This window comes from Macaca mulatta, chromosome 2, assembly GCF_049350105.2.
Source record: "Macaca mulatta isolate MMU2019108-1 chromosome 2, T2T-MMU8v2.0, whole genome shotgun sequence".
NCBI classification, from domain to species: domain Eukaryota; kingdom Metazoa; phylum Chordata; class Mammalia; order Primates; family Cercopithecidae; genus Macaca; species Macaca mulatta.
This window is the reverse complement of record NC_133407.1, coordinates 100,999,798-101,025,825: the sequence shown is the minus strand read 5'-3', so window position 1 is coordinate 101,025,825 and position 26,028 is coordinate 100,999,798. Positions and strand designations below refer to the sequence as shown.

General features: G+C 45.4%; 1 protein-coding gene across 3 annotated transcripts in view; it reads left to right on the top strand.

Annotated features, from left to right (window-relative positions):
• The window catches only part of SCN10A (sodium voltage-gated channel alpha subunit 10), a 100,527-nt gene that overhangs the window by 61,925 nt on the left and 12,574 nt on the right, over positions 1-26,028 (top strand). For 2 of the 3 annotated variants that reach the window (XM_015131317.3, XM_015131314.3), the window contains 9 exons: positions 6,953-7,312; positions 8,803-9,249; positions 10,572-10,712; positions 12,337-12,460; positions 13,508-13,662; positions 16,756-16,929; positions 21,814-21,936; positions 23,540-23,824; positions 25,087-25,140. In XM_015131317.3, coding sequence (XP_014986803.3) covers positions 6,953-7,312; positions 8,803-9,249; positions 10,572-10,712; positions 12,337-12,460; positions 13,508-13,662; positions 16,756-16,929; positions 21,814-21,936; positions 23,540-23,824; positions 25,087-25,140 — 1,863 coding nt within the window. The remainder of the gene's footprint in view (positions 1-6,952; positions 7,313-8,802; positions 9,250-10,571; positions 10,713-12,336; positions 12,461-13,507; positions 13,663-16,755; positions 16,930-21,813; positions 21,937-23,539; positions 23,825-25,086; positions 25,141-26,028) is intronic. The other variant, XM_015131316.3, reaches the window with a different exon arrangement.

Genomic DNA, 26,028 nt, shown 5'->3' with positions numbered 1-26,028 from the left:
CACATAACAGAGATCTTCTTGGCTTTGGGCCTTCGAAGTTGTTTTCACTGTGCCTGGAATGCTTTCCTTTAGTCTTCACTTAGCTCACTTATTCTCAACCTCTGAGTTCCATGCACTTGTCACCTCCTTAGAAGGGACCTCCCCAACCACGCTATCTAAAATTGGATTCCCTCATCAAATTAACCCGGCATTTACAATTGTCCTGGTATCCCATGAGGCAAAAACCAGAGTTTCTTGTCTACCATTTTACCCCAAGGGCCTAGCACAAGGCACAGCACATACATAGGAACTCAATAAACATCTGTTGATTGATTGAAGGAAGGAAAGAAAAGAGAAGGGAGGAGGGGGAAAGGAAGAAATAAAAATTCTGTCTTCCGTCTCTCCCAAAATAGTATTGCTTCTCCTCCCATCATTTAAAGCCTTGCTCCATTTGCTCCATTAGTCCATTGGTCTATCCTGGTACCAATATCAGTCTTAATTATGGCAGCTTTAAATATATCTGTGTCTGTAAATCAAGTAATCCACCTAATTTACTGCAAGAATATCTTGGCCTGCACACTTTCATATTCATTTTAGAATTAGCTTGCCAAGTTGCACACCCCTACACACACAAAGCTGTTATTGTTTTTCCCATTAGGGACTGCTATAATTGATAGGTCAATATGGGAAGACATATAATCTTTACAAAATGCAGTCTTCTGATCTATGAAGATAGTATACTCTCTACACCAGTCTTTCAATATAGTTTAAAAATGTTTCCATGATGTTTTTGCAATTTTCTCCATAGGATCTTGCATATCTTTTTAAATGTTCTTTTCTAGCATTTTTGGCTAGCATTTTGACATTTAACATTTTTGTATCCAGAAACGTCTCTTATTAATTCTAATGATTTATCTATACAATGTTTTAAATTTTCTAACACAATCACATCATGTGAAAATAATGAGTTTAATTTTTTCTTTTCTAATCATTATGCCGTTAGGTTCTTTTTACTAGATCACTGTGCTAGTTAGGACATCCAGTACACTGTTGAAAACAAGTGTTAATAACAGGCATCTTTGTCAACTTCCTGATCCCAAAGAGAATCCTTTCAACATTTCACCACCCGTAACAGTTGTGGGAGGCTTTTTTAAAGATAAGAAACCTTTATCAGTTCAGAAAGTTCTCTTTTATCAAGGATATTTATCATGAATGGATGTTTAATTTTATCGGACAATTATTCTACATGTATTGAGATAATCATGTATTTTCTCCTTTAATCTGTTAAAGTGGTGAATTATATTAATTGGCTTTCTAATGTTAAATCAACTTTACATTCCCAGCTTAAACCTAGCTTGATCATGATGCATTTTTTAATACATTGGAAGATTTAGTTTGCTAAAAATTTGCTTAAGATTTTTTTATCCATATCAATGAGTAATATTTGATCTATAATTTTCCTGACTTTCATTGTCCTTGCCAGGTTTCGGTATCAGGGTTCCAAAGTTATGCCAATTTTTTTTTTAAAGCCAAGGGAGTCGGTGGGGTGGCTCACACCTGTAATCCCAGAATTTTGGGAGGCCGAGGTGGGAGGACTGCTTGAGGACAGGAGTTGGAGACCAGCCTGGCCAACAGGAGGAAACCCCATCTCTACTAAAAATACAAAAATTAGCTGGGTGTGGTGGCGCATGCCTGTAATCCCAGTTATTCAGGAGGGTGAGGCACGAGAATTACTTGAATCCCAGAGGCAGAGGTTGCAGTTAGCCAAGATCATGCCACTGCACTCCAGCTTGGGCAACAGAGTGAGACTCCATCTCATTAAAAAAAATAAAAAGAAGGCCAGGTGCATTGGCTAATGTCTGTAATCCCAGCAGTTTGGGAGGCGCAGACAGGTGGATCACCTGAGGTCGGGAGTTTGAGACCAGCCTGACCAACATGGAGAAGTCCCATCTCTAGCAAAAATACAAAATTAGCCGGGTGTGGTGGTGCATGCCTGTGATCCCAGCTACTTGGGAGGCTGAGGCGTGAGAATTGCTTGAACCTGGGAGGTGGAGGTTGCGGTGAGCCGAGATCACACCATTGCACTCCAGCCTGGGCGACAAGAGCAAAACTCGGTCTCAAAAGTAAATTAATTAATTAATTAAATTAAAATTTAAAAAAAAGAAATGTAAAAAAAGTAGCTGGACATGATAGCGCACGTCTGTAGTCTCAGCTATTTGGTAGGATAAGGTGGGAGGATGACTTGAGCCCAGGAGGTTGAGGCTGCAGACATTACACCATAAATTAACTCTCCATTAGTTAATTTAATCAAAGCCAAAAGTTAGCTAAAATCTGTAACCTTCCTCCCAATTTTTCATTCCAGATACCATTCCCCAATTTATTGTAATGATAAGTATTTTAATTTTATCTTGTTTATAAAAAGTTTTATTAATCAATGAAAAAAAAGCTATTATACAGACAATCCCTAAAACTGAGTAACTTACCCCAATAAAGGTTTATTTCTCACTCATATCATAGCCTAAATCAAGCCAGACAGCTCTAGGTGGAACTCCAAGAAGTGACATTGCCATACCTGTAGGAGGCCAGTATAACCTTCAAAGTTTGCCTCCTGCTTGTGGAAAAACGGAAAACCAAGGTTTGTTTTAAGGTTTAAATAGTGAAAGGCTTTTTCAGTCAGGGATTATGGTTTATTTCACACTACCATTACTTCAAAAACTTAGATGGCTTCAGACCTCTCATTTGCCACACAAAATGCTTTCTTTGACAAAGTTCTCAATTGTTCTTCATTTCTTTGCTCTCCTTTCCCCATGCCTTTCTCTTGCATGAGAAACAGTGGCTACACCATTACTACATGTTTTGTTAAGACTTGTTTCATTTCATTGGAAAATTTAACTAGTCTTCAACATTGGAAGACGTAATCCCATTGCTCACTGCCTGGAATCTAGAAGCAGTACAGTTCCCTAAATTGTCAAGGCTCTAAATTTCTGGATTATATTTCCTTTTATTTCTTATAAACCAGCTAAATCTTTCCTAAGCTGATCTCTTTCTTGTACTGTCCTGACCAACATAGCCAGTTACAACTGACCCACAATACTAAGGTTTAATAAACCCTTCCCCTAGGGTTGCTGGTTCATGAGGCTTATGATCTGCCTCAAAGTTTTTGCAGGCATTATTTTGTCACTGAATAGCATGGATTGACTTTCCAAGCCTTCTCCTATCAGCTTCCTTGTTGCTCACCACATGATCATTAAGCCAGTGCCACAGATTGATGCTTTTGAAAAGGCAATACCTTTTTTCAATGAACCAATTTCTCCATTACTCAAGATAAGTACAACTAATTGCAGAGATACCCTCTAAATCTGTAAGTTAACATAATAGAGATGTATCTCTCACAGCACGTTCAGTGCTTGTTGGGAAGCTCTCCTGGGAGTTTCTACTTCAAGTAGCGACTCGAGGATCTAGGATTATCCCATATTATGATGTCACCATCTTCAATTAGTGACCTTTATGGTGAACATGAAAGGGAAAGAAAAAGTGCAGGGGGTTTAAGGCTATGCCTAAAAGCCATGTATATTACTTCTGTCTCCATCTCCATTCCACCAGACAGAACCCACTAATGTGACCCCAACTATTTGCAAGCAAAACTGGAAAACAGTCTTCCGTTGTGTCTGGGAGCAGAAAAGTGAATGGAGACCATATGACCAGTCTCTTCCACATCTCACAAGACATTGCTGTTGCGTCCACTCAATGTTTATTTAGATTCACTCTCATACTTAGCACTTTCCTACTCTTTATGCCTTTGTTATAGAGCCAGTGGGGGCTCGCTGCCCAATGCACTAGAAACCAATACTATGACGTTGGAAGCCAAGACTATGACACCAGGTTTTTGAGAAAAGAAAAGCTTAATATTGCAAGCTGGCTGGCAAGAAGACAGGAAGTCAAGCCTCAGATCTGTCTCCCCACTGCGCTGTCTTCAAGGCAGTATTTTTATTAGAAAATATTTAGTGAGTGGATACCGAGATTTGCAGGTGATTGGTGGAAGGAAAGGGGAGGTTTGGAGAGTCCAAACTGGGCCTGCACAGTTATCTCTTCATGCTAACTTGTGAGTTGCATATGCAAATCTTGGGGGAGTTAGTATCCAATATGAAGTGGAAATTCAGTCCATGACGTCAATAAGTTCATTCTGCACAAACTCCAGTCGGCCATCCTGGTTCCAACTGATTTCAGCTACTTTTTTCTTCATCTGACAAGAGGAGGGAGTTTCAGTGTCACAGCAAGTTGTTTCTTTACCTATCTGCTGTCCTAAAAACGCAAGAATTTTTGTAAGTTACTGATTTCTTACTCTTTGGAACACAGTTTGAGTTTCGGATTTTCAGTGAGTAGTTTCTTATTTGGTATCCTGTAAGCCTAAAAATTTAGTTATTGATTTATTTAACCCTTTGGGGTACAGTTTCACATTCTTGTATATTACACATTACATGTTACTTCTGGGATCACTTTCTATCTACCTGAAGTACCTCCTTTCGGATTTCTTTTAGTAAGTGCCTTCTGGCAATAACCTCTCTGTTTATCTGAAATTTGCTCTTCAGTTTGCCCCTGTCTTTGAGAGACATTTCTTATGAATGTAAAATTCTAGTTGATACTTATTTTATCTTCCTTCAGTTAAGATATTATTCCAACAATTGGCCTCCATTGTTGCTAATGAGCAGTCAGCTTTCAATTTAACTGTTATTCCTTTCTTTCTGGATGCTTTTTAAATCTTCTCTCTGTCTTTGCTGTTCTGCAATTTCACTGTAATATGTCTAGGTGTGGATTTCTTTTCATTTATAATGCTTAAGATTCATTGACTTCTTGAATCTTTAGATTTGTAATTTTCTTCAATTCTGGAAAGTTCCCAGACATTATGTGGGCAATTATAGCCTCCACTCCATTCTATTTTTTCTCCTTCTGGACTTTGGTTAGATAGATATTAAACTATCTCGTTCTATCCTCTGTGTCTCTTACACTATTTTGATATTTTTCATCTTATGTCTCTCTGGGTTACATTCTGAATAATTTGTTCTGACATATCCTCAGTTCACTAATTCTCTCCCAAATTGTGTCAAATCTGATGCAAACCTTCTTCATAGTATTTTTAATTTTAAGTATTATACTTCTCATGTCTAAGAGTGTATTTGTTTTTCACAAGTTGTTATCTATAGTTTTTTTATTCTCTACACATTGTTTCAAGTTATTATTTTATTTCTTTAACATATTATTCCTAATTATACCATTATCTCTGACTAATAATTATATCATCTGAAGAAATGGAATGACTGTTTCCACATCTGTGGTTTCTCCTGGATCTCATTCACTCCTGGTGACTCATTCCTTCTGTTTTTGTTTGTTTTTTTACTGCAACTCTTAAACAGTTTTTGAGGGAATACTATGAAACCTGGGATGAAGGCAGGTTCTTCCAGAGAGTATTTGCATTTAATTCTGCAGAGCACTTTGTAGAATTGCTCTAAATTAAATTCTCAACTTAAAATACCTAGGTAGTGTGAATTCTAGCTAAAATCCTATATGAGCACCACCACTTTGTTGTTCCAAGTGCTCAGAGTCAATTTTCCTCCTGTAGCTGGTACCTAGCACCAGCCATTCAATTTTTCTTGCATTCTCCTGGGCTTGTTTATGGTTCAACCTTCCATGAAGGGTAAAGCTCTTTGGGATCTTGTCTTAAAGCGGGGAGAAATTCCTGCTAGGCTCACAACCTTTGGCAGGCCATGGACTACGTTTCCTGCTGCCCATACTAGGTACTAATGCTCAATTTTTATTTGTGTTCATCAGCTGCCTCTGTGACCAGTCCACAGAGTTGTTGTTTTAAGCTCCGCTTCCCATATGAGGAGAGTAATTTCCAGATTAGGTCTAAGGTGAATGTGGACCCCCTCTCCCCTATCACATGAAGAGGTGTATACAGTACTTACTGTGTAAGAGGATGAAACCTCCTCCTATGAGATTTACTCACTGATATGAGTGATAAAATTGTTGCTGCACTGTTCTGTTCAGCATTGCATCCTAGCACCTAAGCCACAGGCTGGCTCCTAGTAGGTGCTCCATAAACACACCTTGACTGACAGACTGACAGACTGACAGTTGATCGCGGTTGTTTTTTTCTGAACAAATTAGAGAACCACACAAATATATTTTAAAACATTTACACATTTTTATGCTTGTTGCTTTTGCTGTCTGTGGGACTTAGCATATTTGAGTTTACAATGAAGACTTTTTGAGACTTCATCTTTTCTCAGTAACTAAACAATTAGTTCCATGAGAGCAAGGGCCTACACACCTCTCTTCATATACCTCATAGGCTAGCACAGTGCCATGCACCTGCATGGCTGGTGCTCCGGGGGGCAGGTTGGTTGGTCAATTAAATGAACATATGAATGCTGAGTCCATGAAATCATAGACATTTGTAGTTTCAAAGCTGGTGGGAGCAACAGATGTTGTCCACTTCCCCAAGATGAGAAATGCCCTAAGAGATGTTTTGCCAATACCTATCGAATGCAGTGGGTCATCCCCTACCCGAAGGAGGCTGGTCTCTCTTCAGGTCAAAATAAGCTTGTTCTCACTTATTTGTGAGCCCCATCACACCCACCCCACCTCCACAGAAGAGGCCCATATTCAGGAGGGATCAGGCCTGTGGCTATAGAACAGAGTACAGATCACAAGGCCACCACCCCAGTACAAGACCCTGACTCAGCCACAGTCAATGAAACACATTGATACTTAGGAACCATAGAAGGCTGGTCATATTTTTGAGTAATTTATAGCATAGGAAGAAAGGTCTCTGAAAGCAGCTTCCAGAAAATGCCCTGGTTTAATGGGATGAGAGGCTTTGTGTTTTTCCCAGATCTTTGGTTTCTAGCCAAAACTTTAGATGAAAGGTAATGAGCACAGCTACCAACACCTGACAGTCTCTGTTTCTCTGCAGCTGCGCGTCTTCAAGCTGGCCAAGTCCTGGCCCACCTTAAACACGCTCATCAAGATCATCGGAAACTCAGTGGGGGCACTGGGGAACCTCACCATCATCCTGGCCATCATTGTCTTTGTCTTTGCTCTGGTTGGCAAGCAGCTCCTAGGGGAAAACTACCGTAATAACCGAAAAAATATCTCCGCGCCCCATGAAGACTGGCCCCGCTGGCACATGCACGACTTCTTCCACTCTTTCCTCATTGTCTTCCGTATTCTCTGTGGAGAGTGGATTGAGAACATGTGGGCCTGCATGGAAGTCGGCCAGAAATCCATATGCCTCATCCTTTTCTTGACGGTGATGGTGCTGGGGAACCTGGTGGTGAGTGGTGAGCCCTGCTGGGGGCACTGTCTTCTGGGGAAAGGAGGAGGCTTCTGGGTTATCTGAAAAAGCTTTGATCTGCATTTTTATGCCCAGATTGTACTTCTCTGGTTGAAAAGTCTTCAAACTTTTCAAATTCATCTTGGATTCATTACAAAAAGTGTGCCTTGGGAGGCAGCCTGACTTGCAGGAATGAGAACACATGATTAAAAAAGAGAGACCTGGTGTAGAATCCCAGCTCCACCATTTACTAGGTGGGTGACCCCAGGCAAGAGACTTAATCTTCTCAAGCTCTAATTTCCTTAAAATCAAGAAAATAGTGCTTACTCATGGGTTTACTGGGAGAATTAAATGACAGGAGATGACATATGCAAATTGCCTAATGCAATGTCTGGGCCGAGGCAGGAACTCAATAAATGGTGGCTATTAGCTGTTAAAGGAAAAATGTGTTTCCCCACTCTAAGGGGGCTCAGAAACCATTTTTATTCAGGGAAGTAAGAGCTGACTGATTTCTCCAAGCTGCACAGGTCCTAGCTAGGAGCAGGGGGAGAGGCCGCAGGGAGAAGGCACAACAGGTCACAGACAACATCCAAGGCCATGGAGATAATAACAAAATCGACTCCATGTTTGGAGGAAGCCCCTCTGGAGACTTAATTGCCAATGAGCACCAGTACCCCTTCTCTGCCCCAGCCTGGCCCCCTGCCCTCAGCTTGTCTCCACCCAGTCTGGTCATGGGGGGTCGTTGCCCTCCTGGGACTGGCTGGTTGTGTGGGACGATGCAGTCTTCCAGAAGCCCCTTTCTTATTGCCCTGGACATCAACCAACTTGGGTTCTTTCCTCATGAGAGTTTTATAGGCAGAAGAAAGCTAAACCAAGAGAAGGGAAGCAACAACAAATCCAGACTCTTTAGTCTTTTCCACCCTGGCTTCTGAGCCAGAGATGCCTCTGCCTGCATCCCAGAAGCTCTGTTCTTCCGGGCTGAGCCCACCATCTCTGCAGAGCCACAGACGCCCCTCACCCTCAGACAGGAAGTTTACCCCTCTGAGCACTTTTACATTTCTCGTATCATTTTGTCTTCACATCCACTCTTCACCTGCTCTCAAGTGAAGAACAGGAAGCAGCAAGATGTGCCCTGGATTCCAGAGTTGGGAATAGAACCCAGGGCTTTGGCACATGAGGGTGGTCGCAGGAAGGGCCAGTGCCTTCTCTCTGTTGTCCCTAAACGTCCCTTTGCTCAGCAGGGGGCTCCTCCTTTATGGCAGAAAATATGCTTCCACGCCTCATCCACTAAGGCAGGTCACTCCAGGACATCCCCAAACCTTCCCTCAACTGCTCTCAGAATGTCTATTCCCCTAAAAGAGACAGAATCCCAGGTGGACAGGAAGAGGCCCAGGCCATGGCTGTCCTGCCAGCCAGCTGCTAACCCAGTAGGCCAATGTGGGGCTCAGCTTGGAGATTGATCAGTCTTCCCTTCCATTCCCTCTCTTCAGGTGCTTAACCTGTTCATCGCCCTGCTATTGAACTCTTTCAGTGCTGACAACCTCACAGCTCCGGAGGATGATGGGGAGGTGAACAACCTGCAGGTGGCCCTGGCACGGATCCAGGTCTTTGGCCATCGTATCAAGCAGGTTCTTTGCAGCTTCTTCAGCAGGCCCTGCCCATTCCCCCGGCCCAAGGCAGAGCCGGAGCTGGTGGTGAAACTCCCACTCTCCAGCTCCAAAGCTGAGAACCACATTGCTGCCAACACTGCCGAGGGAAGCTCTGGAGGGCTCCAAGCTCCCAGAGGCCCCAGGGATGAGCACAGTGACTTCATCGCTAATCCTACTGTGTGGGTCTCTGTGCCCATTGCTGAGGGCGAATCCGATCTTGATGACTTGGAGGATGATGGTGAGGAAGATGCTCAGAGCGCCCAACAAGAAGTGATCCCCAAAGGACAGGTAAGAGTTATCCCCATAGGACAGCCACAGGCAGTGGGGAGGGGCCTCAGGGCTTGAGTGACAAAGGGCAAAAGGGAAATGCAGAGGAGACCTTGACATAAAGAAATGTAAACCATGCCAAGCTTTCCAGGGGAGGTGGCGTTTGAGCAGGGGCCTGGAAGAAAAAGTCAGAATTCCCCAGGCAGGCAAACAGGGAGTGGGGGGCAGCAGGTGAGCAACAGGCCACCTTGAGGTGCTTAGGGATTGTCTTTCACACAGTTGTCCCATGCGCTCTGCCCAACCCAGGCTCTGTGCATGAGATGCTAATGAGATTTCTCTAAGAACAGGATGTTGTCCAAGAGCAAGGCTCATCTAATCTTCACCAGCATCCTCAGAAGTCCTGATTCTTATGTGACTCATTTAGCCAGCTTTTCCCCACGAGTGATATAATAGAGAAATGACACACTCCTTTTGGCACCAACAAATTTAAAGCACATTTAAGCCATTTGATAATATGTATTTTTAAATACTTGGCACTATTCCTTACTACCTTAAGCTGGTATATCAACCCTCGCTAACCTCTTCTCAGTAACTCAGGGCATTCACCTCTGCCCAACGTGGGAAGGCAGGGATCCCTGTGGGGCCTCAGGAACATGCAGGGCTGCTGGTCAGGTCACTAAGTGGTCCAGAAAAATTGTGCTTTGAGTCTGTAGCTTTCCCATAGCCTTCTTCCCTGCAGTCGTCACTTGTGTTCCAGCAGCTGCTGTTATCAGCTGCCATATTTTACATGCCTTTGTCTGGGTGACAGCAGAGGGCAGGGCATCACCATCCCCAGAGTAAAGGACATGAACTCCGTAACAGCTGTCTGCCACTCAGAAGCATTTTCAGTTACTTTGGGGCTCTTAGGGAGCTCCAGATGGCCAAGTTCCCTACAATTTTGACCTCTGCACAAATAACAATTGTCATGGCTGACATCTACTGAGCCAAGCACTTCGTGCAAAGTGTTCTACAAGCACTAACATATTTAGTCACCAAAACAGCTGAATGATGCAGATCTAGCCTTTTGAATTTTGAAGATGGGAAAAACAAAGATTAGAGAGGTTAAACAATTTGCCTAAGGTCACACATCTTATAATTAGTGGAACCCAAGGATAAAACACAGGTCTAGCTAGCTATAGTCTTCATGCTCACTTCACACTGTGTATGTATGTATATGTATGTACGTGAGTTGCATATATGAAACCCTTGGCTCTGGCAGCCTGTGATGTGCAAGATCCCTTCAAATTTAGAACTGGTCATCTAAAGGTGGGGCCAGGCACCCAGCTGGGACCCTCTCTCACTAGCAGGAGCAGCTGCAGCAAGTTGAGAGGTGTGAGGACCACCTGACACTCAGGAGCCCAGGCACTGGAACATCTTCTGAGGACCTGGCTCCATACCTGGGTGAGACGTGGAAAGATGAGTCTGTTCCTCAGGCCCCTGCAGAGGTAGGTATGTGAGCTTCCTGGAGAGGTTGGACAGCCAGCCAGACACTGACCAGTGGGCTGGTAGAGGCTGGAGGGTGGGGGTGAGGGTGAGGTATTCCAGACTGCGTTCAACCACATAACCTCATTTCTCATCCTGGGAATTTTTGAAGTCCCTCCCAACCTCCGGCTAATCTGCACAATTTCAACTTTCATCATATACCATTGCTGCAATGGTATCTCACTCCAGGGTGGCTGTAGGGAAACAAAGAAAGAGTGAGACTCTGCAAGCTGTGGGACCTAAGATCGGTTCCTAAACCTCTCTGAGCCTCCATTTCTTCACCTATGAAACTGCATGGTAATGCCTACTTGGTAGGATGATTTTGAGGCTTAAATGATATGCTCTTGTCAAATGTGTAGCTCCTGCCCGAGACAAAATAAGCACCCAGAAAACGGCAGCCAAGAAAAAAGGAAACAAAAGACAATGCACAAAGAAAGTCAAATGTCTTTCAGAGCCAGCAAGTAAGAGTCGGAGGTGCTCACAAATGAGGAAGTTTTCCCTTGATTCTCCCCCGCTTGCTTTTGTCCACGTCATTTTCTTTAGACAAAAACAGCCTGGGGCTGGGGAGGGGCTCTCTATAGGTGAGTAGTGAAGTGACAGCCTCGCAGAGACTGAGCTGGAAGGCCTGAGGTTTAGGATTGCCTTATACAAGGTAAAAATAAATGTTGTGGTTTCACTCACAAATCTTGAAGAAAACAAGCTATAGGGAAAGAGGCGTCTATGAAAGTTTAGCATCTTTAATAACACTGCCTTCAATTCAAGAATTTAATTTGACACCTAGCCGGTGAGTGCTGACTATGTGACAGGCACTGGGCTCAATAGAGATAAGGAAGACATAATTCATCCCCAAAGTTATCAAGCCCTTCAGCTTGAAGAATGTCAGCTACTGGCTGTGTGCCCTAGGCAAGGCTGACCACAGCAGGGTAAGATAAGAGGGAGGGCTGAGACGGCATTTGGGGGCTGTGGGTGAACAGAAGCCGCTTGGTTCCCACTGGGTGAGGGCTGTCACATTGTGCACGTGGATGTCATGCTTCTTCCCAAATGTTCCAAGGACACCCCTGGCTAGTTGTCCCTGCTCAGTGTCTTCAGTACACAACTTCTGGGTGTTGGTTTTTTGTTTTTGTTTTCTTGTCCATGACCCTGGCTAGGCAGGAGGGGCCTGACAGGGACAGATGGGGACCCGCCCCACCATTTGGGTCCATTAGCCAAGCTATCAGGTTTACTAATATGAGAGCAGCTTCAACTCCTAATTGAATTCATCTGGAGACATTATAGGGCTGGAGCTGCCAGGAGGGCAGCAGGCCCCTGCAGCATCACTCCATGATTAAATATTCAAGCCCAGTGAACGCTGAGAGTCGTTATGGGTGTAATTACGGTGTCTCGGGCCATTGCCAGCACTCTATCAGGGGCCCAAAGGTTTACAGTCTCACACAGCTAAGCCTCTGGGGCTCCAGGGAGAACAGCAGTGTTCCAGGCCTCAGCTGGCGAGGCACCAAACACGGGTGCAGTTGAAACTGCAGTGACCGTGTTCAATTCCCCGGGCCCCGCGGAGAGACAAGTTCACTGCCCTGGGCTTCTCCCCTGCAGGGAGTGGATGACACAAGCTCCTCCGAGGGCAGCACGGTGGACTGCCCAGATCCTGAGGAGATCCTGAGGAAGATCCCTGAGCTGGCGGATGACCTAGAAGAGCCGGATGACTGCTTCACAGAAGGTAAAGGGACAGCCACAGGCCCCCTCACACTGATGTTAATTAGGGCCAGAATCCAGTTGAGCAAACACTCACCTGGGCACCTCTGGGTCCAGGGCCCTGGCCTGATGTCCACAGAAGACAAACACGCTGTGCCCACTTGCTGCCTCACTCCCAGGCCTGAGGGCGCCAGCATCAGACACACATGCCCCAGCTGGCAGCAGCCTGGCCATGGTATCTGCATCTCATGCACTATCAGACACCACGTTGAGATGTGGGCCTTCCTCGTTACCCTCAAAAACCGCCCCCTCAGTTCTAAACCAGCCCTCTTGAGTTGAAAGGGGGAAAGGTAGTCACCACCATAAACACCAGCGAAAACTCTTGATTTGGATGATGAAGGACCCAGAAGCGGGCCGTGATGTATCTGCTTCCCTCAATCTTTTGTTTAGCTCTCAAAAGCAGAACCAGTGTCTTAGTCATCTTTCTTCTCAGTGTTTAGAACAGTGAGACACGTTACATTCTCAATAAACATTTGTGCAATGAATGAATCAAGAGTCCATTCTATGAAGGGAATTGTGGCCTCAATGCTTTCTAAAAATACATAGAAAAAATGTCTTAAACACTTGAGTTTCTATTAATAGTTTTATTTGACCCTGGGCTGGGCTGGGCTGGACTGGACCTAATTCCCATCCCAGCCATGTTGTGGCCCTCAGTTCAGCTTGGGCTCGGAGCATATCCCCCTCAGGCACCCCCAGGCTCATATCCTGTAGCTTGTCTGTTTTCCAGGTATAGGTGGGCAGAAGAACAGGGACCACTGGTGCCATCTGTAAGAAGGATATGGCTAGGAAAAATACCAGAGTGGGCAAGACTGATGATGGAGAGGAACACCTGCAGGACTGGATTGTGGGACTGCCTGGAAGGGACCCCTCTTCTCCCATATTCCAGGAAATAATTCTTTTCCAAGGGGATGACAAGTGGGTTTCCTAGCAGAAAGCTTTCTCTGCAGCAGGAGCAGAAATTATCCCCTTTGCCCAGTGGCCATCACCCACCATCAGTCACCTCTCCCCACAGGATGCATTCGCCACTGTCCCTGCTGCAAAGTGGATACCACCAAGAGTCCATGGGACATGGGCTGGCAGGTGCGCAAGACTTGCTACCGTATTGTGGAGCACAGCTGGTTTGAAAGCTTCATCATCTTCATGATCCTGCTCAGCAGTGGATCTCTGGTAAGGGGAGGCACACTCCCTGCCTCCAAATCCTCCAGATAGGAATCTCGTACAATCCAAAGGCCCTGGAGCTGCATCGGTGGGTTCTCCTGACTACTGAGCTGAAAGTCCCCAGCCTGTCACTAGAAGGAGAGCTGCAGCCCAGGGCGAGGGTCCCTCTTAGCAGCAGGGCATGGGAGGTGTTCAAGGTGCCCATGCCATGGCCTGTCACACCTGGCTGCAAGCATTTGAGTGAGTGAGTGTATGCATCCCACTGCATAGTGGGGAAACTGACACTCAAAAGGTTTAAGACTTGTCCAAGGTCACCCAACTCGTCAGCAGCAAACCCCAGCTTTTCCCTTACTTAATCCCAAAGCCCCTGGCTTCTCACCCTCTGATCTCCCCAACCCACGGCCTTCTCTGAAGGCCTACAGTACAAAAAGGACTATATTTCCTTATCAAACCACTTTCAAATGCTACTAATTACTCCTTTAAAGCTCACAGAAAATCATTACAATAGCAATTCTCAAAATTTAATCTCCCAGGAGCTTGTTCAAATGCAGATTCTCATTCCATAGATCTGTGGCAGGGCCTAAGAATTTGCATTTCCAACAAGCTGCCAAGTGATGCTTGTACTGCCCTCAGTGACCCACGCTTTGAATAACGAGACCTTATGGGAATAGAGATTCAGAGTTGGGACACATCTCTAAGGCCCTGGCTGAATACTGGGCTTTGTAGAGCAAAGAAGGAAGGTTCTCTCTGTACTGTGGCTTAGGCTCCTTATACAATCTCAACTACTCGGCCAATAGACCAAGGTAGACATAGACACAGGAAGAGACAACATCCTCAGTTGTTTGCATTTTCTAGATGAGGAAGTTGAAGCCCAAAGGCATGAGGGGCTTCAGGTAATGAGTTGAAGGGCTGGGAATAGAGTCCAGGGTCGCAGCTAATTCGTTGAAGGGCTAGGACTACAGCCCCACTCTTCTGATTCACGGCTGTGTGTTTTCGCTCATCTTGCGCCTCGTGTCATTTACTCTCTAAAAACAACCTACTAAATATCTGGGCCTCAATCTAAATGTCAGATTGCCCAGGAAGGGTGACAAAACTGCTCGGTGCATGGCCTCAGCCTTAGGGAGGAGCACAGGTGTGGGTCAAGGCAGGATCTGAGAGGTGGGAGGAAAACTAGGGTGGCAATGACGCAAAGCCAAGGGAGAAGAGAGTTTTGGGGCAGGGACTGGTCTGCCATCTTGGGTGCAGGGGGGAGGGTGTGACAGCAGCTGCAGGTGCCCAGTGCCCTGGCACAGGGTGGTGATTGTCCACACGGACCTCAGCACAGTGTAGAGGCCAAATTGTAGGGGCAAGAGGGGGCTGGGCAGTGCTTTCTCCACACCTACGCTCCTTTCCTTCCAGTCCTCCTGGATTAAAATAATAACCACATGTGCTGTTGGCCAGGTGCTCTCCTCACTACCTCATTGGCTTGTGGGCCTTCTCTCCTCATTTCACTTCTCTGCTCTCCCTTGCTCCCTCCCTTCTCTCTCTAACCCCCTTCTCCTCACACCTCGGTCCACCCCCCACATTCCCAGGAGGAAGCTCAGACCTGCAACATTGCTCCAGCCCAGCCCGCCCCCCTGCAGCTCTCCCTTCCCTCCCATCTTCTTCCCCATAGGACTGAACAGGCTGGCACCAAATTTAGCCCTCTTTAGGCTTTCACTTTGAGTACCTTTTAAAAATAACATGCATTTTCATCTGACAAAGTAAAGTACCAAAAAAATACTTGGAAATTATAGAAAAAGGTAAAGAAAAAAAAAATCATCCATTTCCCCATCACTCAAAGAGAAGCTCACTTTGAAGACATGCTGGTATACCTCCTTCTCATCTTGCTTATGCATAAAATATACACATATCACAAAAATAAAACCACATGTATGCATGCTAAAACCTCAGTAAATTTTCTCAGTAAATATTCTCATATTATCTCATTTAATTGGCTACAACATATTCCTTTATAATTTATTCAATCAATCCCTATGTTTCCTTCTAATACACATTGAATGTTCCCTATGTGTACTCCCTCAGAGACATTGGATAATCTCCTGTCTTAGTCCTGGTCCTAGACACAGAATCAGAAGCTAAGAAAAGATACGGGTTCAGTTGAAATCCAGCTTCAGCTGATGCCACGGAAAGCGCTGAAGCACAAAGGGCACCACAGAGCTGTCCCACCTTGAGGCAAAGGAGACAGCCTTGTAAACCCCCCTGTCAGTGTCCCTGGCTGAGGGCTGCCCCAGCAGGGAGGATAAGCATTTCCCAAGGTGGACAGTTCCCTCCAGCTCAGCGAAGCCATCAGGAAAAGGGGGTGTCTGCATCCATGAACTATTAGCAGCCGACATTCCCAGCAGATGAAGGATGGGGCACTGGCCCCTTAAAGAGGACCTGGGTGGGCGCCAACAGCCTCCAGTGTCCTTAGGATTAGTGCTTGAAGGAGGAATTGCTGGGTTCCTGAAACCTTTGAGTCACATTGCCTATTTGGCTTCACACAGAACTGGTCAGGTTTTCACTCCCGCCAGTCACTTGTAAGAGTGGCAGCTCCCCACAGCCACAGCATCCTAGGCTTTCCCCCATTCTTTTCCATCTCCACCAGTCTGATAAAAGAAAAACAGCATCTTCTTTTAATTTGAATTTCCTTGATTACCAGTGAGATAGAACATTCTTTTTCAGAGGTGTGTTGGCGATTCTTACTTTCATTTTGTAAACTGCCTGTGAACATCCGTTGATGCTTTTATTTTTAAACAAAGTCACTGTTAGCATCCCTTTGGTTCACTTCCAAAATCCAATTTGAGAAGGTTTTCTTTCTCCCTTGCATTCAGCATCCCTGCAAGTATCAGCAGGGCTGTGTGTCCCCGTTGGCCCTGAAGAAGTCATGCTTTGTATCTCACAGTACCTCCTCCACTATCCCACTTTACCTCCCCACAGCAAATAAAATGCTACCAGCAAGCTGACTACCAAATCCCCTTCCAGGGACTGTGGTCAGGGCTGGCTGGGTCCTTCCCTATCAGTCTGGGTGCCAGTTCTGTGGGTTCAGGCAGACTGCCATTCTGCATCCTTTCTTCCTTCCAGGCCTTTGAAGACTATTACCTGGACCAGAAGCCCACGGTGAAAGCTTTGCTGGAATACACTGACAGGGTCTTCACCTTTATCTTTGTGTTCGAGATGCTGCTTAAGTGGGTGGCCTATGGCTTCAAAAAGTACTTCACCAATGCCTGGTGCTGGCTGGACTTCCTCATTGTGAATGTGAGTGGTTCAGTGGGAACACGTGGGGTTTGGGGTCCTGCCCTCTGACTCCTGGCTATAGCTAGTGCAAAGGAAGCTCAGAGACTTGGCCCTCAAGGGATACTCCAAAGAAAAGCTTTGAGCAATCTAGTGAGGAGTCTGAGAATAGCCCCGACACCCATGAGTGGTAAAGTCCAGGCAATACATGACTGTGACACAATAGTGACTGTTAGGTGAGTTATTAGGTCTCCATTCAGAAAGATCCCTGCAATCCTCTGCATTTTTACATCCAAAGTGAGATGACATATGCAGCTTTCAGAGGTCTTATGGCCCTGCATCCACAGATGGGGCTTCTGGACCTCGGGGAGCCATGAACTGTGAGCACAGAGGATCTTCCCACCTGCTGCTCTGTGGTCCTCACACCTGGCTGCTCTTTAGAATCCCTGAGGAGGTCTGAAATATGCAGTGACCAAACACCACTACCCCAGAGATTCTGATCTTATTGGTCTTGGGTGGGGCCCAGGCATCTGTATTTTATAAATGCTCCCAGGCATTTCCAAGGTGTAGCCATGGCTAAGAACCACTGAGCTTATACTGCTGCCTCCTCCCCAGTGGCACTGAAAAGAACAGAGGGCCCTTTTGGAGAGGTAATGAGCTAGAGTTCATGTGTTCACACTCATAGTAACCTGTGGCCAGTAGCCCGTGCATTAGGGAATTGACTGTGTGCTTCTCACACATCACACATTTGATTCCTCAACATCATCTCTTCCTCATCTTAACCACTTCATTGCTGTATCACTGTCTAGGCCCCTACCTTCTTTGCTTTGCTGCATGGTTACCTAAGTTATGTGTTCACTGCCGCATAGCTGAGGGTTTCTGCAAGCAGGGTGAGGCATGTGCTGTGTTGGTCTCTGCCTGCCCCACTCCAGCAGCTGCCAGCAGCAAGGTCTGCCCAGCAGAGGTGTCAGGAAATGTGTCTGTATTTGGTGCTTGCCTCCTGAAGCTGGATGAGGTCCAGCACGGAACATTCTGTCCAGCCTCCTGTGCTGGCAGGTCCTCCACAGCAGGCCTGTGCATTCAGTTCTCTTCTTCCCTGATGCACTAGCAGCTTCAGGCCACTGTACTACAAGGATTAGTTGTGAGACCTGAAATCGCAGTCATGGATGATAATTCTGTGCATATAAAATAATTATTCATAAATGAAAGGAAAATTATTTATTCCTGTGTCCCACCCCTTTAGGAGCACAGTCACTCCTGCTTATGTTGATGTCACCAGTCTCAGTCCTAATCACCTTAAATGGTCATGCACTCATTTTATCCATCTTCCTACTGATTCTTCCTTCCAACCATCCATCCTTCCTTCCATACATTTCTCCTTTCGTATCCAACCATTCAGTCTTCCTTTTTCCTTCCTCCCAAACATCCATCCATCTTTTTTTTTTTTTTTTTTTTTTTGAGATGGAGTCTCGCTCTATCGCCTGGGCTGGAGTGCAGTGGCCGGATCTCAGCTCACTGCAAGCTCAACCTCCCGGGTTTACGCCATTCTCCTGCCTCAGCCTCCTGAGTATCTGGGACTACAGGCGCCCGCCACCTCGCCCGGCTAGTTTTTTGTATTTTTTAGTAGAGATGGGGTTTCACCGTGTTAGCCAGGATGGTCTCGATCTCCTGACCTCGTGATCTACCCGTCTTGGCTTCCCAAAGTGCTAGGATTACAGGCTTGAGCCACCGCGCCCGGCCATCCATCCATCTTTATTCCTTCCAGCTGTACATCTCCATCAGTCCTCCCCTTCCATCCATCCATTCCCATTCTTCTTTCCCTCTTCTCTTCTGCCCATTTATTCTAAACTTCCGTCCATCTATTCATCATCCTTAACCCTTATATCTTTCTATCTTTTGATTAATTCTTCTATACAACTGTCCAATCATCTAACATTCTGTTCACTCATTCACGCATCTTCCATCCAAGCTTCCTTCTACTCACTCATCCTTCTATCCACTCATTCTTCCATCTTTCCATTCTTGCTTCAACCTATCCATCTATTCTTCCTTTCTTCCACTTATCTGTTCATTCATCCCTTTCACTTTCATTCATCATCCATTCGTCCATCCTATCAACCTTCCAGTCATTCACTAATTTATTTCATTCATCTATTCTGTCCAAATCCCCATCTTTCCATTTATGCATCAGTCATTTTACCCAACCATCCATCCTTCTCTTATCCACCTATCTCATCTATCCATTACTATTCCCTGCTTTCATAATTTTTCCTTTCTTCTTTGTTTCTTCCATCCTTCCATTCAACTATCCTATCCATCTTTTTGTATCTGTTATCTTTTAAAAAATTTTAAATACATTTTACCGTATGTATTTGTATTAGTCTATTTTCATGCTGCTGATAAAGACATATCTAAGACTGGGCAATTTATAAAAGAAAGAGGTTTAATTGGACTTACAGCTTCATGTGGCTGGAGAAGCCTCACAATCATGGTGGAAGGCAAGGAGGTGCAAGTCACGTCTTACATGGATGGCAGCAGGCAAAGAGAGAGGTTGGGCAGGGAAACTCCCCCTTACAATACCATCACATCTCATGAAACTTACTCGCTATCATGAGAACAGCATGGGAAAGACCTGCTCCCATGATTCACTTACCTCCCACTGAGTCCCTCCCCTCCCACAACACGTGGGAATTCAAGATAAGATTTGGGTCGGGACACAGCCAAACCATATCAATATTTAAGGGATACAAAATGATGTTATAAGATATATATATAGTAAAATGGTTACTCTAGTGGAACATATTAACATATCCATCATCTCACATAGTTACCCATTTCTCCCCCTGTGGCAAGAGCAGCTATAATTACTCAGTAAGAAAAATACTTAAAACAATATGCTATTATTAACTATAGTATTCATGTTATACATTAAATTTATCCTATTTATCATTGTATCCTTTAATTCATCCCTCTGTGAAATTACCCTTCAACTTTTCATCCAGCGGTACTTCCTTCTTTCCTTCCTTCTAGCCATCCCAATGCTCCTATTTTTCTTCCATTTGTCAAACGTCTATTTATAACTATTGAATACAGGATTGCCTTATGAAGTGCTCTGGAAGAAACCGAAGCACAGAATAAGTACTCACTATCTCCAGGATCTTACACTTTAGTCTTTCAGCAGACAAGACACACACACGGAAATAAATGTATTGTAAGGGTGAATGTGTTGAGCACTGCTGGGGGCAATTGGTATCTTGGAGACAAAGAGACATGAGCCTTCTTCCACTCTTGGGGTGGGGTGGTTGAGAAGGCTTCCTATGGGAGGTGGCATTAGATGTGGGGCATAGAAACAAGCAGGAGCAAGAAGCTGCGAGACGACTGGGGAAGGCCTGTCTTAGCTAAAATCTGACCCTGAACAAAGGCACAGACACAAGTATGCTCAGGGAACAATTTGATTTGAGTAGAATGTGTGGGTGAAATATGACTGGAAAAGTAGGTTGTGACCATATAACACAGGCTACAGAGTATGGAGCTTATCCTGAGGGTGATAAAGTACCAGTGAAGTTTGAGAGTTAGAGAAAGACATGATCATAATCAGATTTGCAATGGAGAATAGATGCATGGATGCAGTACTAGGGCCTGGAGACCACTTGGGAGGCTAGTGGGTTGAGCAGTGAGAATGAAGGTGGGCTTGGGTGGACAGACTTTGCTGGAGAGGCACCAGCACCTGTCTGCCCCAGCTGCAAATTATCCATGTGAGGCAGACTTCCCAAGGGGCTGAGCAAAAGACTGAATAGGGTTCAGCATGGAACTGGCCCCAAACCTCCCTGCCCTCAGGCACCCAGGCAGCTGGGTTTCACCTGCTGGTGTCTGGAGCCTTACATGAATGAAGGAAGGAGGTCCCTTCCATTCCAGTTGTTTGTCCTGGTAGAATAAGCCATTCATCCAAAGAATGGGCATTGCTTGGGGCCCTGTCACTCAAGTATAAAGCCCTTCTTTTCTGAAGCCCCTGTGTGCATCCCGCCTAACTGCCAGGATAAGCTGAGTCTGAATTCAGCCCACCATCCGTGGCGTAGCTAAGATCTCACAGCACAGGGTCATAGCCCGTATCTATGACATCTCCCTGGAACCTTCAAAGTTCCTAGCAGGGGAACTTTTTTCATGTAATTTTCTGTCCTTTGCAGTCTTTGGACCACCACTTAAAGAAAACTGACAGACCAAAAGGGGTTCACAAGTCAGTCATTATTTCTCAGATATCTATTGAAGCTAGATCTCATGGACCCATACCAGAAACTTTTTGAAGAACTACAGAGCTATCAGAACTTTGGAATTCTCTTAGTCTGACTTTTTCATTTTACAAAGGATGAAAGTATCCTGGACTAGCCGGGCACTAACCCAAGGTCACAAAAAATCAGGGGTCAAGAGGGAATTAGACCCCACCCAAGCCACTATTCTTTCCACCCCACTTCTCTGAGCAAATATAATTGAGACTACTATATTCCTTAGAGTAGACTCTCAGCATAGCCCCTAGGAGGGAACATCATGTCTCCAAGTCTCTGAAAATCAATTTCAAGGTTGTTGAGGCCTGACTGCTGCCCCTAGAGGGAAAAGGAAGAGTTGATTTAATACACTGGAAGCTTGGCCACCTATATACCAGAGGTTGGTGATGTTAGAGACTGAGTTTTTCCTGCCCAGATTGTTTAAGAGAGTGGTGAATAAAATTTTTAATAAAAGGGAAGAGACAGAACTCTTTCCAGACCTCTCATTGGAGTTCCAAATAAGGTGGGAGCTAGGATGATGGCTTAGATGTGTAGGGATGGGAGGCTGGGCAGGGAGTTCCTGTCTTCTTCCACCAGGACTGCCCTTCTGCAAACCTAGAGTGATGTTTCTGCCCTCTGCTGCACTTAGATCTCACTGACAAGTCTCACAGCAAAGATTCTGGAATATTCTGAAGTGGCTCCCATCAAAGCCCTACGAACCCTTCGTGCTCTGCGGCCACTGCGGGCTCTGTCTCGATTTGAAGGCATGCGGGTAAGTCTGATCTCAAAACTGCTCTCATCTGGCCAGGCGCGGTGGCTCATGCCTGTAATCCCAGCACTTTGGGAGGCTGAGGCGGACGGATCACCTGAGGTTAGGAGTTCAAAACCACCCTGGCCAACATGGTGAAACCCCGTCTCTACTAAAAGTACAAAAATTAGCCGGGCATGGTAGTGTGTGCCTGTAATCCCAGCTACTCAGGAGGCTGAGGCGGGAGAATGGCTTGAACCCAGGAGGCAGAGGTTGCAGTGAGCTGAGATTGTGCCATTGCACTCCAGCCTAGGTGACAGAGTGAGACGCCATCTCAAAAAACAAACAAACAACAAACAAACAAACAAAAAACTTCTCTGATCTGCAGCTTTTGGTAACCCTTAACCCTTTATGCCCTCCATCCCACCAACCCTGAGCTCCGGGGCCCCACGTCCAAAGGTAGGCTCTGAGTCTTCACTTCCTGCTCTGACTTTGGTGGTGCTGCATGTCCTAACTCTCTTAGTTCTCTTTCAAGTCCTTTTGTGGGCCCCTCTTCCCTTGTCACCCATAAATATCACAGCCACCAGGACCCAGAACTCACCCCCTTTCCTCTTAGTGAAATGATCCTGAATCATTGCTCCACAAGCATCTATTCTCTCAGTCACTCAACTCTGCCTCTTATTGCCAACATCTCCAGAACATCCCAAGTTATCCGTCTTTCCATGATAAATGAGTCTTTCCTCTAATACTCCATTTAAACGTAGTGACATCATCAGCTCAGTACCTCAGCTGCCACCCACTGGAATGCTTCTTCTCTCCAACTTGATGCAATCATCAGGTCCTGTGGATTTTCCCCTTCCATCCACCCCTTTCTTTATCCACCTGTGTCAGCCTCCACTTTGCCCTAATTGCCTCCATCAGGACGGAATGCTCACAGCCCAAGCCTTGTTTTAGAGACTGCTGATTGACAGCCACCTCTTCCTCATAATTACAAAAGGCTCCCCAGCAGAAAGTAAGGTTTTGCTTTGCTCCACTATCATTGGCTGGAAGTAGTCATCATAGCTTCAAAAACAAAAGTGGGCTTTTGAAATTAACTTGTGCCTTTACAAACAGTAGGACCTGAAGATTGAAATAGTTTGAAATTTATTTTATTTTGTATCTAATAGATCCTCGTTTGCTTATTTACAAATGAGCTATTTTGTGACTATGGATTTAGGTTTTCATTAGTTCTTGACCAAAGCATACTTTAAATTGTATTTAAATTGTGTTTCTGTTTTATGTGTGGTATTTAAAGAGAATAAGTCAAGGTTCTAGAAGTCTGTATGTGCAGGTACAATACACACATTCTCACACTTCTAAACGAGTGGAGTATGCTTGTAAACTCATCCATCTTCTCACTGCAACCCACCCTGAATGAGGTTAAGGGAAGAAGGTCTAAATCCATCTTCAGCTGCCCAGTGTCTCTCAGTCTTCTGAGTCTGGATTATTGCACTAATTAACCCACTTCTCTTGCTGCTTCCACAGGCCACTGGCTCATGAAGCAGCCTGAATGAGAATAGAAAGAGATAGAATCCAGCAGAGGGGGTGGGGCATTGGGGGTTCCAGATCCGTCTCTATCTCCCACCAGGTGGTGGTGGATGCCCTGGTGGGCGCCATCCCATCCATCATGAACGTCCTCCTCGTCTGCCTCATCTTCTGGCTAATCTTCAGCATCATGGGTGTGAACCTCTTCGCAGGGAAGTTTTGGAGGTGCATCAACTACACCGATGGAGAGTTTTCTCTTGTACCTTTGTCGATTGTGAATAACAAGTCTGACTGCAAGATTCAAAACTCCACCGGCAGCTTCTTCTGGGTCAATGTGAAAGTCAACTTTGATAATGTTGCAATGGGTTACCTTGCACTTCTGCAGGTGGTGAGTCAACCATGAGATCAACCATATCTCTTGCTTTGGCTGCTCAATAAAATGGAGAGTCTGAGTTCCCAGAAGATGCTATGTGGGGACTTTGCAAGGAGTAGAACTCAGGGTGAACTGAGGTCATTCTCTATTCCTACAGACTACACCATGAGACTAGAGGGCCTTCCTAGTGAATGTGATCTCACAGTGGTGCAATTACACAAGTGTGGGCTGGTAGAATAGTATAAAGGGATGGGCCTGCCATGGGATTGTATCAGGTGGTGACTTAAAACACAGTACCTGTAAAAAATAGACAGGGCATAGCCATATGTTTGGTCTTCACATCATTTCCTAAATGGTAATAAATTATGTCTAATTAGGTCTATCGTAATGATAGATAATGTCGGTGATAATGACAATCAAACACATTCACCGTGTCTTTCTTTCTTTCATCATCCATTCAGTCGTTCATTTCTTGCCTTCATCCACCTGTTTATTCAGTCCTCTGTTCATTCAAGTGTTAATACAGTTACTCATACATTTGTCATGCAGTTACTCTTGAGTGTCTACATTCCACCATTGGTTCTTGCATTTATTCAAAAAATAATCTCTGAGTATCTCTGGTATGCCAGGCATGGTACTACTCAGCCCTGGGAGATACAGTCAGAACTGGCCTTGGACACTGATGCTGTATGAGAGAAACAGACTAATAAGTGAATCAAAACAGCTCATCAAGTGCTGTAACAGGCCTAGGAGTGTAAGACCTAAGATGTCTTGCACGCTCTGAACATGCTGGAAGGCACACCCAGTTTCTCAACCTCAAGAATGCTAAAGCTGAAGGCAGGAATGTGGAGGTCTTCTATTCTCAACCTCTCCATCTGAAAGATACACCATTCTTACATCATGTGCATATGGTGGGAAAGTGGTTGAGAAAATGGCAGCCCTGAGAGGGGAAACCTTAGGCAAGTGCACAAAGCAGCATTGTAGCAGTTGGCACTAGAACCAGACACCTAGACACTCAGTCCTCAGTCTATACTACATTCTGAAAGGCTCTGTGTCTTTAATGCTACTCTATTCTTAAACAGCCACATGTGGAATTACTTTAAATCATCGTATGAGATTAGTCAAGTAACCCAAAGGAACCTTTCCTTTCATTCTTTCTGCCCAAGCCCTTTCCATCTCAGGAATCTGCCCCTCTCTCACTGGGCCACCATGGCTTGGGAAAGGTCCAGTGTAAATGGATGGGCAGACACTGAGTGGCCTCTGCTCCTTGTCTCCAGGCAACCTTTAAAGGCTGGATGGACATTATGTATGCAGCTGTCGATTCCCGGGAGGTGAGTCTCAGCCCACTGTCCCTACAGCCTTCCCCTCTGTGAGTCCTACCCATATCAGTTCAGTCTGCTTTTGAAATGAAATGAAGATGACCCTGGTACTGGAAGAGGTGATCACCAAGCAACCTCACACTGTCCCTCCTTGAGCAGTGTCCAGCTGGCTCTCTGTTGGGTGTTTCAGCCACTGAGCCTATCCCCTTTACATCTACACTCCTGAGGCTTCTCAAGGTCTTCCTCTGCTCACCTTTGAGGAAAGCATCAGATAACCTCTAAGAGAGAGTTCATGTGAGCCACTCCCTGGACAGGGGTGGGAGCAAAGCAAGGGTAGTGGCTATAATCAAGGGACATTGGGAGGAATGAGGTAGAATCTCAGAAACTATCATAAAATCCAGGCTGGGTTGGGCGCAATGGCGCATGCCTGTAATCCTAGCACTTTGGGAGGCCGAGGTGGGCAGATTGGCTGAGCTCAGGGGACCAGCCTGGGCAACACGGTGAAACCCCGTCTCTACTAAAATATGAAAGAAATTAACTGGGCACCCAACTGCTTGGGAGGCTGAGGCAGGAGAATCTCTTGAACCCAGGAGGCAGAGGTTGCAGTGAACCAAGATCGCTTCACTGCACTCCAGCCTGGGTGAGAGAGCGAGACTCCATCTCAAAAAAATAAATAAATAAAACCAGGCTGGGGAGACACTGTTGGGGAATGACCCCGTCCTGCTATGGCAGGTACTGTCAATTCCCTGCCACCTTTTCCTTTGGCCCACTTCTGATTTCACCTGCAGGCTGCACTTCTGATTCTCTGTTTGAAGACTTCAGGGCTTAGGAGCTTGTTCAGCAACTCCTCCCCCAAGGACCAGGGATTTAATGTTCCCAGGGGCAACACTTACCAATAAG